Here is a 12,730-nt window from a genome sequence, read left to right on the forward strand (position 1 = left end):
CCTCCTCCTCACCGTGGACTCTGTATGTCTCAGAAATGTGGGCTGGTGCATATACATTGCCCCCAAGCGAATGGCTTTACTTTTTGAGACCAGCAGGTCCTTTTATAAACTGGAAACCTTAACCGTGAATATATCTTACCTAGAGATATTGTCAGGTGAGCAGGCAGAGATGCTGGTCTCCATGCTATCAGAGCTGTCTAGGCTCAAAGTATCAAAGGCCTGGTCCTTATAGCTGTGATCGGGATAGTGGAAACTGTTCAAGTAGACATTTGATTCAGATGCCGTGCGGTTGTAAAATTCAGAAGATTTCTGCCTTTGTCCTTCACTCATCTGTTGGTGATTATACCCTGAGGGAAGAGCCATAAATATGTTAGTATGCCTCATTTTTCAGCCTTAGATCTTCTGAGAGTCAAACCAGCAGCCCAAAACATCTGCCTGTGAAACTTGGGCCTTGGTCTAATTTGTTTCGAAGCCAAGAAGATCAAAGACACAGCATCATGCTCAGTGCAAGCAAGAGTCCCAGAGAAGTGGTCTTGGAAGCGATCTTTCTGGTCAGGGGATCACCTCACATTTCCCTTTGCCATTCCCACATCTCAGCGAAACTGAGAATACATCAGCACACACAAAAACAAAAAAGGGAAAAACAAAAAAAATGGAAACACAGTCAAAGGCCCTGTATCTTCTAAAAATAGCTGGGCTCAAGTGAAGCAAGAGAACTCCCGGTGGCAAGCAACAGCAGGGTCTTAGGGCAGTCACTTGCTCAGCAGTATTCCAGTCTGAGGACTCGATAAGGTCGTGAAACAGCAGGTGGATCATCTAGGCGCAGGATGTAAGAGTCTTGGGTCTCACTCATATTGTCACAAACACTTTTAATCTGGTAAACATCCAAACCGTGTACGTTTCTCGTTCTTCGTTTTTCAATTTCGTTTTTTCAATTTCAATTTCTCTGCCAATTATTTAAACACTTTGCAGTGAACGGCCCTCCTAAATGGTTGTGCTTTTCCTAATTACCGTAGGCAGAGCTCTCTTCTTCTTCCACCGGAACTGTCAGCCCAAGCTAGTTGGTGGTACCAACCATACAAAACCGTCGCACTTAGATCAATAGCAGCAAAAGTGCCATCAGTAAGAGGCTTCATCTTTACCCTGGTACTTACTTGGTCAGCTGGTGTCTTAGGTATTGGCTTTACTTTGACTTATTGCTATGGCTTGCTCTCTGGTGGGAGCTTTTGGGCAATGCAAACTGAATTATTTTTCCTTTCAATTCTCTCTTTACCATATATGTAGGAACCAGGGATCATAATGATCAACCAATTTATGAAAAAGACATTTCTCTAGCCAGCAGTGGTTCGCGATCTCTTTCTCCCTCATCAAATTTACTACCGGACCTATTAAGCGTTTACAACTCGACCATTTGAATTTCATCTCTTTCCTTGCACTCCACCAACCTTCAGTGAGGCTCTCAATTGGTAATGAAATAGTCAAAAAAGCAGCCAGAGGGTGAAAGAAGGGCAGTGATTCCGAACAGCTTCCTCAGCTATCAGTTGAACATTTCCACTGTTCAGAGCCACAACCAGGAGGGCTTTAGTAAAGCATCATCCACCAAAAGTTTCTGTAAAATGATTTTAGTTCCACAGACAGTTTGCATGCCAAACAGTTTGGAGTGGCTTTAGATATCTAAGTGAAAATATGTTAGTTCAGATTATGGCATTTCTGGGAAAATGTTTCCTTAATATAAGCTGTAATTATAAATTACAAATACATATGTAAAAGCGACAGATCACTTGGCCAAGGGAAGATGCAACACAAAAAAAGCACACCATGAGACTTTAGATAGAATATCATTATTCGTAATGATTAATGCAGAAAGCATGAAATGAAGCCAGTACGTTTATAAGCGTGGAGTTTGTGCCTTTAAAAAAAAATTATTATTCAAATATTTACCTTTGATACTTGAACTTTTGGAATTACTAATTGCTCCTTTTAAATTGTTTCCAGTTATTCATTATGAAAAGGAGGGGGACAAAAAAAAACACCAGAAATTATTTGAAAAAGTCACACACGTATCTTTCCTTATGCTTTCAAAAAAGGCTTGTTGGCAAAGAAAACTTCTGCACTGGCAGTGAGTACATGGAAGCCATTTCCCTGTTAGTATGAAAAACAAATCCCTAAGAGACAGCCATGTAATTTAAAACATATGAGACCTATCTCCTTGGCAATGACATGTGCCACAACTTCCTCTTCCCCTTCGGTTTTTCATAATGAGGAAAGGCCAATCCCTATAATGCAACTAACACCTTCTTGGAAAAGCAGAAAAGATGGCGAGTATATTTCTTCTTAAAGCCACTGTGTGTCCTGATCGTCAGATCTTCCATGATTTTTTTCCCCACAAAGTATCACAAAATAAGAACATGAATTTACAACCTTCAGGTGAGATAGACAGTACACTAAAACGATTCAAATTGTTCAGATATGGGCACAAGGGACAGCTGTGTCACAATGTGTACTGTGCTAAGGATTGTGAACATCATAAATACCCCAGACCACCTCAATACCTGTGGAGGTTCGGCTCTGTGTCTGTGAGAACTTTCCGCCATTCTGGGGGTAGGGTGAGTACCTGAGATTTTCTCTGCAATTTTAGTGAAAGAGCCTTCTGCTAATGAGCATAGGTTTCCCAGGGCAGGCGTTTTGTTTCCTGTGGATCCAGCGTGAGTGGAAATGTTTTACCTCATGCAGAGGCCCGTTTCTCCCAACCGGCAACACTTTACTAATCGCAGTGGGTTAGTCACCTGGATTCAACTGCTCCCTCCTGAACAATTTCAAAAAATTAAGTTACCTCTGCAATCACATGTAAGGGCATGGACCTCGTCCCTGTGATCCTGGGATTATACCAGTGTGATTCCAAACAGCTGGTGTTGGGATTCGGGCTCTGGCCTGTCCGCTTAAAGGTACAGGTACTTCTGATAGAGGAAATACTTGAGGAGAGCAGCAGACCAGAGGAAACCCTGGTAGAATGTCCAAGAAGAACTGTTCCTGCCATTAGGTAGCCCCAGGACAGGTGCAAGCTTTAACAGGGAGGGGGACACGTGTCCTGATCACCACAGGATCCTCATTCATTTAGTATAGGGATGTCATGAACTAAAGAGCCACTGAATCAATTCATTTTCTCATCTGTAAATTCCAGCTTTATAGTGGCTAAATAAGGAAGTGGAATGCATCTACTGTCTGGGATGGGGTAGCGTAAGTGCGTTGGGAAAAATGAGACTTTCCCAATATTTGAGACTACTCATGTTTGTTTGTTTGTTTGTTTTTAAATTATGTAGCAAGAGTAACATTCAGCAGTGGGACAGTAACTGAAAAGCAAAAAGGGCCTTGTAAATGCTCTAAATTCTTTCTATCCAGACAGAAATAGCCATTCGAGGGAATGTTTATAAGGTTTATAAAGTAAGACCTGATGATATCTGAGGCTCATCGCTAAGCATAGCACATGCAAAGAACCCAAACCAACTCAACTGTCTTCACTGTCTCAGAGAGCCAGGAGAATAGATGTGCAAAGCCCATTATTATTATTAATTATTATTATTTTTTTATTTTTACTTATTATTACTTTTTTACTTTATTATTATTTTTTTTATTATTGCCTGTCCATGAATTCTGGCCAGTTAGACCTGGAAAGTCCTTTGTGAGTTAACCATTGTAAGACATATAGTCTTGCCAATATCTTCCCAGTGTGTGTTGTATATTTTCAATGGTTATCTGGGCTTAGTATAGAAAATGAGATGACTTAAAACTATAACCTGGGTTTAAGAGGATAAAATTAATATGTATTTCTGACAAGTTAGCCTATCATAGCTCACCTGCTGAGAAATTCATTCTTCCTAACCATAGTCCACAGCCGGGAGATGAAGGTACAGGACGAGTCAGGGATGAAGGAGAATGATGGAGAAAGGGAGAAAGAGACAAGATCAAAAAAGGGTGACAGGGGACAGGAAAAATATACAACACTTCCAACATGCAGTCATTGACAGTGTTAATAACAACACCAGATCAACAAGGCAAGATGTTTTCACGTTTCTAGGTTAAATCTGAGTGTACAGAGAAGGACTTGAGAAGTCAAAAAATAACAAGCTCACGAGACATACATACAGTTAGTGAAAAAAAAAATGGAAACTAACAGCTTTCACACATACTTGCCGACCAGAAAACAGGGAGAATAAAAACAAGATCATAACGATAAGACAATTCTTTTTCTCAAGCAGACAGCAACGAATAGTTTTTAAGAGCTAGGGTTTACAAAATTGCCATTCAGTTATTTGAAGCACCGTCCATCACACTTTATAAGCATTCCGTCCTCTGACATCCTGCATCTCTACCAGTAGCCACAGTAATGAGCCTCATATTTATTCAAACCAGTCATTTAAACTGGTCTTCACTCACCATGAGGTCTTACTTCTAAAATAGACTTAAACAGAGTCAGTAAGCAGGAGCATCCTGAATCCTTCCCTCCTCCCATGTATGTATAAATAGACTCCTCCCAGTCTTATTTATGCCTGGCCTTTGGAAAGGAGGAACATCATGTTTTACACTTAGCCTATACACATGCCAGTGCCTACTTTTATCTCTATCTCGATTCTGAGTCTCACAGTACAATGCTTGTGTGTGACCAGCAGCTGCACTCATGTTGCATTTCTAGCAACTGTGCAACAATTTTCCCCCACTGTGTGAAAGGAATGATCATTAGACTAAAAATCCACTATTTTACAGTTTCAAGTGTGATCATTTCTTAAAGATGACTCCACAATGACCTTTCACTAATTTGCTGGCAACAAAAACACCACACAAGGAGGTTGTCCTACCTTTCTTGGACTTCCCTGCATTTAACAGAAGACAAAAGGACAAAGATTTCATTCATTCTAAAGCTTACAAAGGACCAGTTCACAAGTTGTATAAAAGCCAATAACCATTACAACTTTAAGAGTTGAGTTCCTGGGCTCTTTGCTCTAAACTCAGCTCTCAAAGATCTTTGTTTGCCTGGCTCACGTTGTCAGTTTTATGAAAATAGTGCTGATCGAAGGAAGGCTTATACTTACACCATTGTCCTTGATGTATCCATTATGAATAAGCAGCAAAAAAACACAGTTCATTTAAGTTAATTATGTAAGTCCCCCCCCCATGATAAAATCTATTAAATTTGAGTAATGAAAACGTGTTAGGTGCAATTTGTTCAAAACCATGGAATTTTACTTGTTTGCTATTTTAGTGAAGGCAACAAGGTACCAGTAAAGCAATTCTAAGTGAAATAATGATTCATCCCTCCTGGTCTGTGTGGGCCACCTGGATGGGCTTCGTGGAAAATCCTGTCAATTTTATGCTCCAGTGTGGCTCTAAGAACTGCAGTCCCTGTCCCCTCCTCCTCTGGCTTCATAAGACACATCACGTCCACTTTGATCAACACATACAAGATGGTTCTCTACTTCCTCAGAGGCTCTCTCATCAGCACCACATGAAACTCTTCAAGAAGAACCCCACTTTAGAGCTGCAGCAGGAAAGAATGAAGCTGCCATCTTCCCAGATGCTCCAAAGTGAAGGGCATTGATGAAGAACCAGAGCAGAAAGATAGGTCAAAGTCAATGGATTTTGCAGAGTACGTCCTAATGTGACCTCAGGGAATTGGGTCAGTTTTCCTCTAGGAACCTAGCATGGGGATTTCCATCATTTGATGGGCAAGGTGAGATCAGAAAACAAAAGATCAAACATCCTTTGGTTTCACCACATTCTCTTAAGAATCCTCTTACATAATAATGTTAATAGCTCTTGAATTTACAAATCTCTCCATTTAGTATAAAGGTCTAGTTTTTCTTATTCTTTAAGAAAAAGACTTTTCACATAAAATAGGGCATTGTGGCCAATCCAAACTTTGATGTCATCAGCTAGTGGGAAAAATACATTTAAAAAGTCTATAAATACCACAGGAAAATGCTGTCACAGAAAATAGACTTGACCCACAAGTGAACAATGAGGAATGACAGCCAGAATATCAAGACTCATTTATGTTTATTATTTATAAATCATAAGAGATATTTTAGCTTATTAAGAAATTATAGTAAAGAAAATAAGAGAAGCTTAATCAATTGCATTCGACTCACATGGTAACACTGTAAACCTTTCATGAGTTATTAACCTCTCTTATGAATACTACAGACTCTATTAACTCTTAAATCACTTCTAGTAATGATTCAAAAACCTCATCCAAGTGATATACTATATATATTACACACATACACACATTTTATATATACTGAAATTCATATATATATACATTTCTTTTTTTAATGCTTATTTATTTTGACAGAGAGTGGGTGCAGGGGAGGGGCAGAGGGAAGGGGAGAGAGAATCCCAAATAGGCTCCACACTTTCAGCGCAGAGCCCAACATGGGGCTTGACCTCATGAACTGTGAAATCATGGCCTGAGCTAAAATCAAGAGTAAGATGTTTAACTGACTGAGCCACCCAGGCACCCCGATTTATATATATTTCTTTTCTTTTATATTCTTTTTTTTTTTTTTGGCAGGAAACCAGTGATTATCCCCTGGTACCACCAGCAGAAGGGCTGAACAGTCAGAACTGAATCCTGGCCTGCTTGGAGGGAAGCGTTCCAATCTCACGAATGCATGAATGCCCACCACTCTGTCAGCATCCCCCTTTATATCCTGGGCATTCCTCCATCACTGCATTTACCATATTTTATTTAAATCCTCTGTTATGTGTCTTTCTTCCTCACTGGACTACAAGCATGTCAGGGCTGACTGTGTCATTCATTTGTGTTCTTGGTCTCTGGCACCATGCCTGCTCAAAAGTTAGGGTCAAGATAGGCTACTGACCTAGATGACTGTTAACACACATCTAATCCTCTCAAGGAGAAGCTCACCTCTGGAACTGCATTACTGTAATTTCTCCTAGCCCCACAAAGACTATTTGACAACCTCATTATAAATGCAATCTATTACCACAAAGAAGTAAAAGATGCTGAGAATCAAAGTCTACCTGAAACCTAACAATCACATAGAATAAAAGCTCAAACCACACTAAAAGGCCTTAGGTACTTCTGTCCAGGGCCACTAGTGTTCTATTTACTGTGCCAGCTCAGTGACTCTTGAGCATATGTTTCAACAGTGTGGCTTAGCCACAGACCAGGTAAGTGGCTTGGTTAAGTGCCCTGGTGATCTCTCTGGATTTCAGTGGTGTCTCTTTTCTTTCTACCAAATGGGAAGGGTAGTAATGCTGTAGGGGCCTTCCTGTTTTAAGAATTCTATTGAATTTATAAAGTACAGTGGGTATATTTAAAAGGTACCAGCCACGTGTATAATAGAAAAAGTTACTTTAGTACAACAATAAGGAGATATACATCCTTCCCCCAAGAAGATTCATTAAGAATGAAACTGAGGGGGGCACCTGGGTGGCTCAGTTGGTTAAGCATCCGACTTCAGATCAGGTCATGATCTCATGGTTTGTTGAGTTGGAACCCTGTGGTAGGCTCTGTGCTGACAGCTCAGAGCCTGAAGCCTGCTTAGGATTCTGTGTCTCCTCTCTCTGCCCCTCCCCCACCTGTGCTCTGTCTCTCTCTATCAAAAATAAATAAATGTAAAACAAAATTAAAAAAAAAAAAGAATGAAACTGAGGATCTGACCTCCTCTCTAATCGATCCCCAACCCTGTTCTTGCTCTCTCTCCCTGAGAAATTCTGATGCGTAACAAAAGCCATGATGTCTGATTCAAAACGTGCTTACCTCTGAGCATCCTCCGAGATTCTGAGTCTTTGGTCATGGTTGCCAGGGAGTGAGGCAGCACGCTGCCACAGCTGTTGCTCTGTCCCAGGGGCAGGTGGGCCTGTGAGAACCGGGGGGAATTACTTCAGGTGAACTGCAGGCCAAATGGTCCTTTGGGACATGGCCTCATCCCTGTTTCCACAGCTCCAATGCAAGCGCAGAGGGCAGGGAAAGTAGGAAGGAGGAACGAATGCATCCCATTTATTCACACTCAATGGCCAAGGCCAGTCACCGACCCTTCCAAGGAGCTCCATGGCAGGCTCGACACCACAGTAATTTCTCCAGTGGCAGCAATTCCAAAAATGAAGACAGATGGGGAAACACTGTCCAAAACCACCTTAGAGAACAACTCAAAGTTCTTCATGCATAAGGAGCCGAGGGCAGATGCAGGGACAAGAATGCATGCACATCATGCACAAAGAAGAGAAGATCTACACTTGTTATAAGTGCACCCATTTCCGTCTCCCCGTGGCGACTGGAGAAACCTATCAACTACCCCAGCGGGTTTAGCACTCTTTCAAAATAGAAAATCCTTAGGGTAAAATACACTCGGAACACCAGTTCATACAATAGATTCAAACCGAGTTACTCTGATTAAGGGTAAGGGAAGGGCCCAAAAGCCTGGCCCACTCGGAAACTCCTTCTCATCTGCCTCTCCCCCTCTTTCTGCAGTGACCCTGGATGTGTCAGCAAAACATGAGTGAGGACTCAAGTGTGACACCTGAGTGTGGGTTCGTAGTCCAGCTTCACTGCTAAGCAGCTGAGGGCACTCCGCTTCTTCATCCTTCAGTCTGTCCATAAGTACGATGCGGAAAAGGAGTACCTCTACTGAATAGTGCTGCTGGATATTCAAATGAGGCAATCCACATAAAGGGTTTATTCCAGGGTCGGGCATATAGAAATGACTCTCAATACATACTTGTTGCTACTATTCCTGGAATCCAGAGCGTCTATCCTCCAATTTCTAGATCTAGGAGGCAGTCATTGGAATCTGTCACCTAGGCGAACGCTACCCACCACTTGTGTGGTGGAGGGAAAAAAACCCTGGACCGGGGTCCTTAGGTCCCGGAGGGTACAATTCCAAGTGTCCCCTGAATCGGATCGAAAATGCAATACAGTTATATGTCTGCCCAACAAGCAAACTTAGTGGTTTATTATTCAGCATTTTCTTTAAGAGCCTTTGCACGTTGGTCAACGCTAGGACAAGAAGACTCACTGATGTGAAGCCCGTGGTTCACCCCACGTCCTACCTTTGGGGTGGTGCTTCTCCCCATAGTAGCACTGCTGAAATGTGGGGATATGGAAGGTGTGGTTTTCTTTCGAGGCAAAGTGTCACTCAGATAGAGGCCTTCTTTATGCTGTTTTTTCCTTTCTTCCAGACTTCTAAAATGCTTTAAATGCAAATGTAAAGCAGAATAGCAAAACTTGACAAATTGGAACAGGTCACTGAAGAAATTAAGAAGTACGCATTCACAAAGAAGTTTTGGAATTTTAACACAGAATTAAAAAAAAATTCAGCTTATACTTGTGTTCACTAACAGACTAGGGCTAACATTCGGTAAGATACATAGACACTGGAAGAATTTATTATTGGACCTAGAAACTTAAAAAAAAAAATCCACCTTTCACTTTCATAGATAGTGCCTGCTGCCTTGGGGCCTCAGGACAACTTACAAATTATTATGATGGCCGCCATGTGGATGGCGGAACAGCCAGTGGACAAAGCAAGTAAGCAGTTTCTCCCCTTGTCTGTCTGGACAGTTCTGTGTGCTGGCACAGATCCCAGTGTGAGGAGAACAAGGAAAGGGAGAAGGAAGAAGATGGAGAGAAAGAGCGAGTAAACAGGGAAGTTGTTTTAAAGTCAGAATATTTTAATTACATATAAACACTCCAAATCCATATAACGTTTCCATATAAGACACCCTACTAGGTTACTCTTTTATCTTAAAAAAGGATCTTAGTCAAGAAATCCCTGTAGTAGTTCCTCACATTTAAAAATCCTCCTGTTGACTATTTCTTTATTTTTTTTAGTATATATTTATATATAAGGCAAAATTTTTGCTAACTTGAAATGTATCCACATTTTTCTTAGCCTCCCCCAAAAGGTCTTACTTAGCAGTAAAGTTAATTCCTAATTAAAGGCTCTTAGGGTTTGATCATATTTAGACTAAGCTCAAGCTTTTGAAACACATAAAAATGAATGCAATTTGAGTTACCACATTTATGATTAATCTTCAAAGATGCCAATCATGAAAAATATCTACATTTTAACCTCATAATTATCTCTTTATTCTAGTTTTTATGAACCTAAAACTAGTGAGGGGATATAGTCCTTTAACAAAAGGTAAAAGGCAGTAAAGGTAACTTCAAGAAAAGTAACAGCTGGGGGCGCCTGGGTGGCTCAGTCAGTTAAACGTCCAACTTCAGCTCAGGTCATGATCTCGTGGTTTGTGAGTTCGAGCCCCGCGTCGGGCTCTGTGCTGACAGCTCAGAGCCTGGAGCCTGTTTCAGACTCTGTGTCTCCCTCTCTCTCTGCCCCTGCCCTGCTCACACTTTGTCTCTCTCTCTCTCTCAAAAATAAATAAGCATTAAAAAAAAAAGAAAGAAAAGTAACAGCTGGGCATAGCAAACCACAGCCCCTCTAATTTGGGGATCTAGAGACTATGATTCCTTAGCATCTTCTGGGCCAAACTCATATAGAAATTTGATTGTAGTTGAAAGGAACCTCAAAACAGATTTTTTTTGAACACCCAAGCATGAATATGCACTAATGTGCTTGAAGAAGGGTGACATTCATAATAATGAATTCTTTATTTAAAAATGTGATTAAGGCGCCTGGGTGGTGCAGTCGGTTAAGCGTCCGACTTCAGCCAGGTCACGATCTCGCGGTGCGTGAGTTCGAGCCCCGCGTCAGGCTCTGGGCTGATGGCTCCGAGCCTGGAGCCTGTTTCCGATTCTGTGTCTCCCTCTCTCTCTGCCCCTCCCCCGTTCATGCTCTGTCTCTCTCTGTCCCAATAATAAATAAACATTGAAAAAAAAATTTAAAAAAAATGTGATTAATAAAAATCTTCTATGACCCAAATGTCTTTTTTGTGGTGTGACGTTAGACAAGCTATTTACCTCAGGCAATAAGGAATTAATTCTTATTTCACAGGATTAGTAGAAGCAAGAAATGAGATATTTATTTGTAAAATGTTCAGCAAATTTTGACACATAGCAAGGGCATGGTGTCTATTATTATGACTTCAGTAATGTGTAAGAAAACTATTTTGTGTTGACCCAGCAACTTTTTATACCATGGGTTTAATGGAAAAATTATTATCCTTTTGAAAAATACCTGAGATAAGTTGCAGTATTTTGGTTGAATAGGAACTGAAGCCTGAGGATATGAAACATACCTAGCTTGAACATATCAAAAGTCAGGAGAGGGCAATCAAGTTGTTGAAGTTTAGAACAATCCCCCACACCCTTAAAAAATACTAAATGGCCTTAAAAAAAAAAAAAAAAACAAAATCCAACCAAACAAAAGAAAACCCAGCAAAGGAATATGTACTTGTCTTTTCAAGGATACCTTTGGAAAAGCTGATGGAAAGATTCCACGTAAGTAACCTTGTTGTCAAGGTCAAGCTCTCAAACTCTGAACACCAGTGTCAAGTTACCTGTTGCTCCTGCTGCTGTGGCTGCCTTCTGTGTTTCTTAGCTGGTAGAGGAGGAGGTGTGTCATTTAAAGGGAAAGGATCGACAGATGGAGCCAGGACTTCGGGCCAAGGGGCTGATGGAGGTTGAGTGATAGGATGAGGAGAAAGGGTGGAAGGAAACATAAATCCAGAACAGACAGGTGATCTTTGCTTTATAGGAGAAAGAAAAAGTATATATGTGTCCATATGAAATGAAAGAATTAGACAAAGAAATGAAATCGATAATCTCATTATTCTGTTCTCTTGTGTTTTAATCAAAAGTCACAGATGATGGGCAGTATCTTTCAATTTAGTCTCTTGTTAAAATCCCACTCTGCGAGCAACCTGGATCAGTTAGAAGGTATTTTAATTTACTATTATTTGCCCCTCCCCAGATGTTTTAAAAAAAAAATCCATACTGCACAACACAACAGAAAAAAAAAATCAAACTGGAAAAGCGATTCAAACTAACAATTTTAGGAAGGCTTTTTGTTTTCTATGAAAAGGGTGTCAGGTTAGAGTGCTACGATCTAGAGTTTATGGTTTTGAACTTAATTCTCCTACTACTCCACTCTGTACCATCCATCTCATGATTTCTAGTATCATGGCCGACAGAACAGGACCCCAAATTGGTACATTTTTCAAACCCGGCATCACTCCGGCCCGCTGGTCAACCAGATGTATACTGGTCACACACACCTTCCCTTTCAGGTAATCATGGGTTAATCTTTGACATGAGGAAAGCAGTGAATGAATGAAATGTCATGCCAACACACCTCTTTATTTTGTGGCTGGCTCACCGGCACAGCTGTGGGAGGCCCAGTGGCAACAGCATCAGCATCAGCAGGGAACTGAGAGGAAGGGGATAGATTCGTGGAATTGACACATGGCTCATTAATTTCATTTACACTGATATAGCCCTAAAAGGAGGAATTCAGAAGTTAAACACAAAGAAAGCAAAAGCTGAGGCATGCGAGAGTATTAATGCTCCCAGTACAATGGAGTTAGCTTTGAGCGGCACAGCCAAATATCTGTGGTATTACCAAATGTTTCATTAAGGGAATCATCAGCCATTAAAATGGATTTACGACGCTTAATCTTGAAAACTGATACGCCAAACACTACAAATACATTTTTGGGAGGTGAAATCAGGATGATTATATTATAAATAACCCGTGCCTTTGATTTCAAAATATCCAGAGGTATCAGCCATTCATTCTGTTGACTGAAT

General features: G+C 40.8%; 1 protein-coding gene across 2 annotated transcripts in view; it reads right to left on the reverse strand.

Moving 5' to 3' along the window:
* Positions 1–12,730, reverse strand: part of PHLDB2 (pleckstrin homology like domain family B member 2) — an 88,202-nt gene that overhangs the window by 19,646 nt on the left and 55,826 nt on the right. For both annotated transcript variants that reach the window (XM_047100085.1, XM_047100086.1), the window contains 4 exons: positions 12,276–12,419; positions 9,073–9,213; positions 7,784–7,883; positions 140–347 (listed from right to left, as the gene is read on the reverse strand). In XM_047100085.1, coding sequence (XP_046956041.1) covers positions 140–347; positions 7,784–7,883; positions 9,073–9,213; positions 12,276–12,419 — 593 coding nt within the window. The remainder of the gene's footprint in view (positions 1–139; positions 348–7,783; positions 7,884–9,072; positions 9,214–12,275; positions 12,420–12,730) is intronic.

Source organism: Lynx rufus, unplaced genomic scaffold (assembly GCF_022079265.1).
Source record: "Lynx rufus isolate CCGP_SWC_20201006 ecotype Redwood Valley unplaced genomic scaffold, mLynRuf1.p SCAF_5, whole genome shotgun sequence".
NCBI lineage: Eukaryota > Metazoa > Chordata > Mammalia > Carnivora > Felidae > Lynx > Lynx rufus.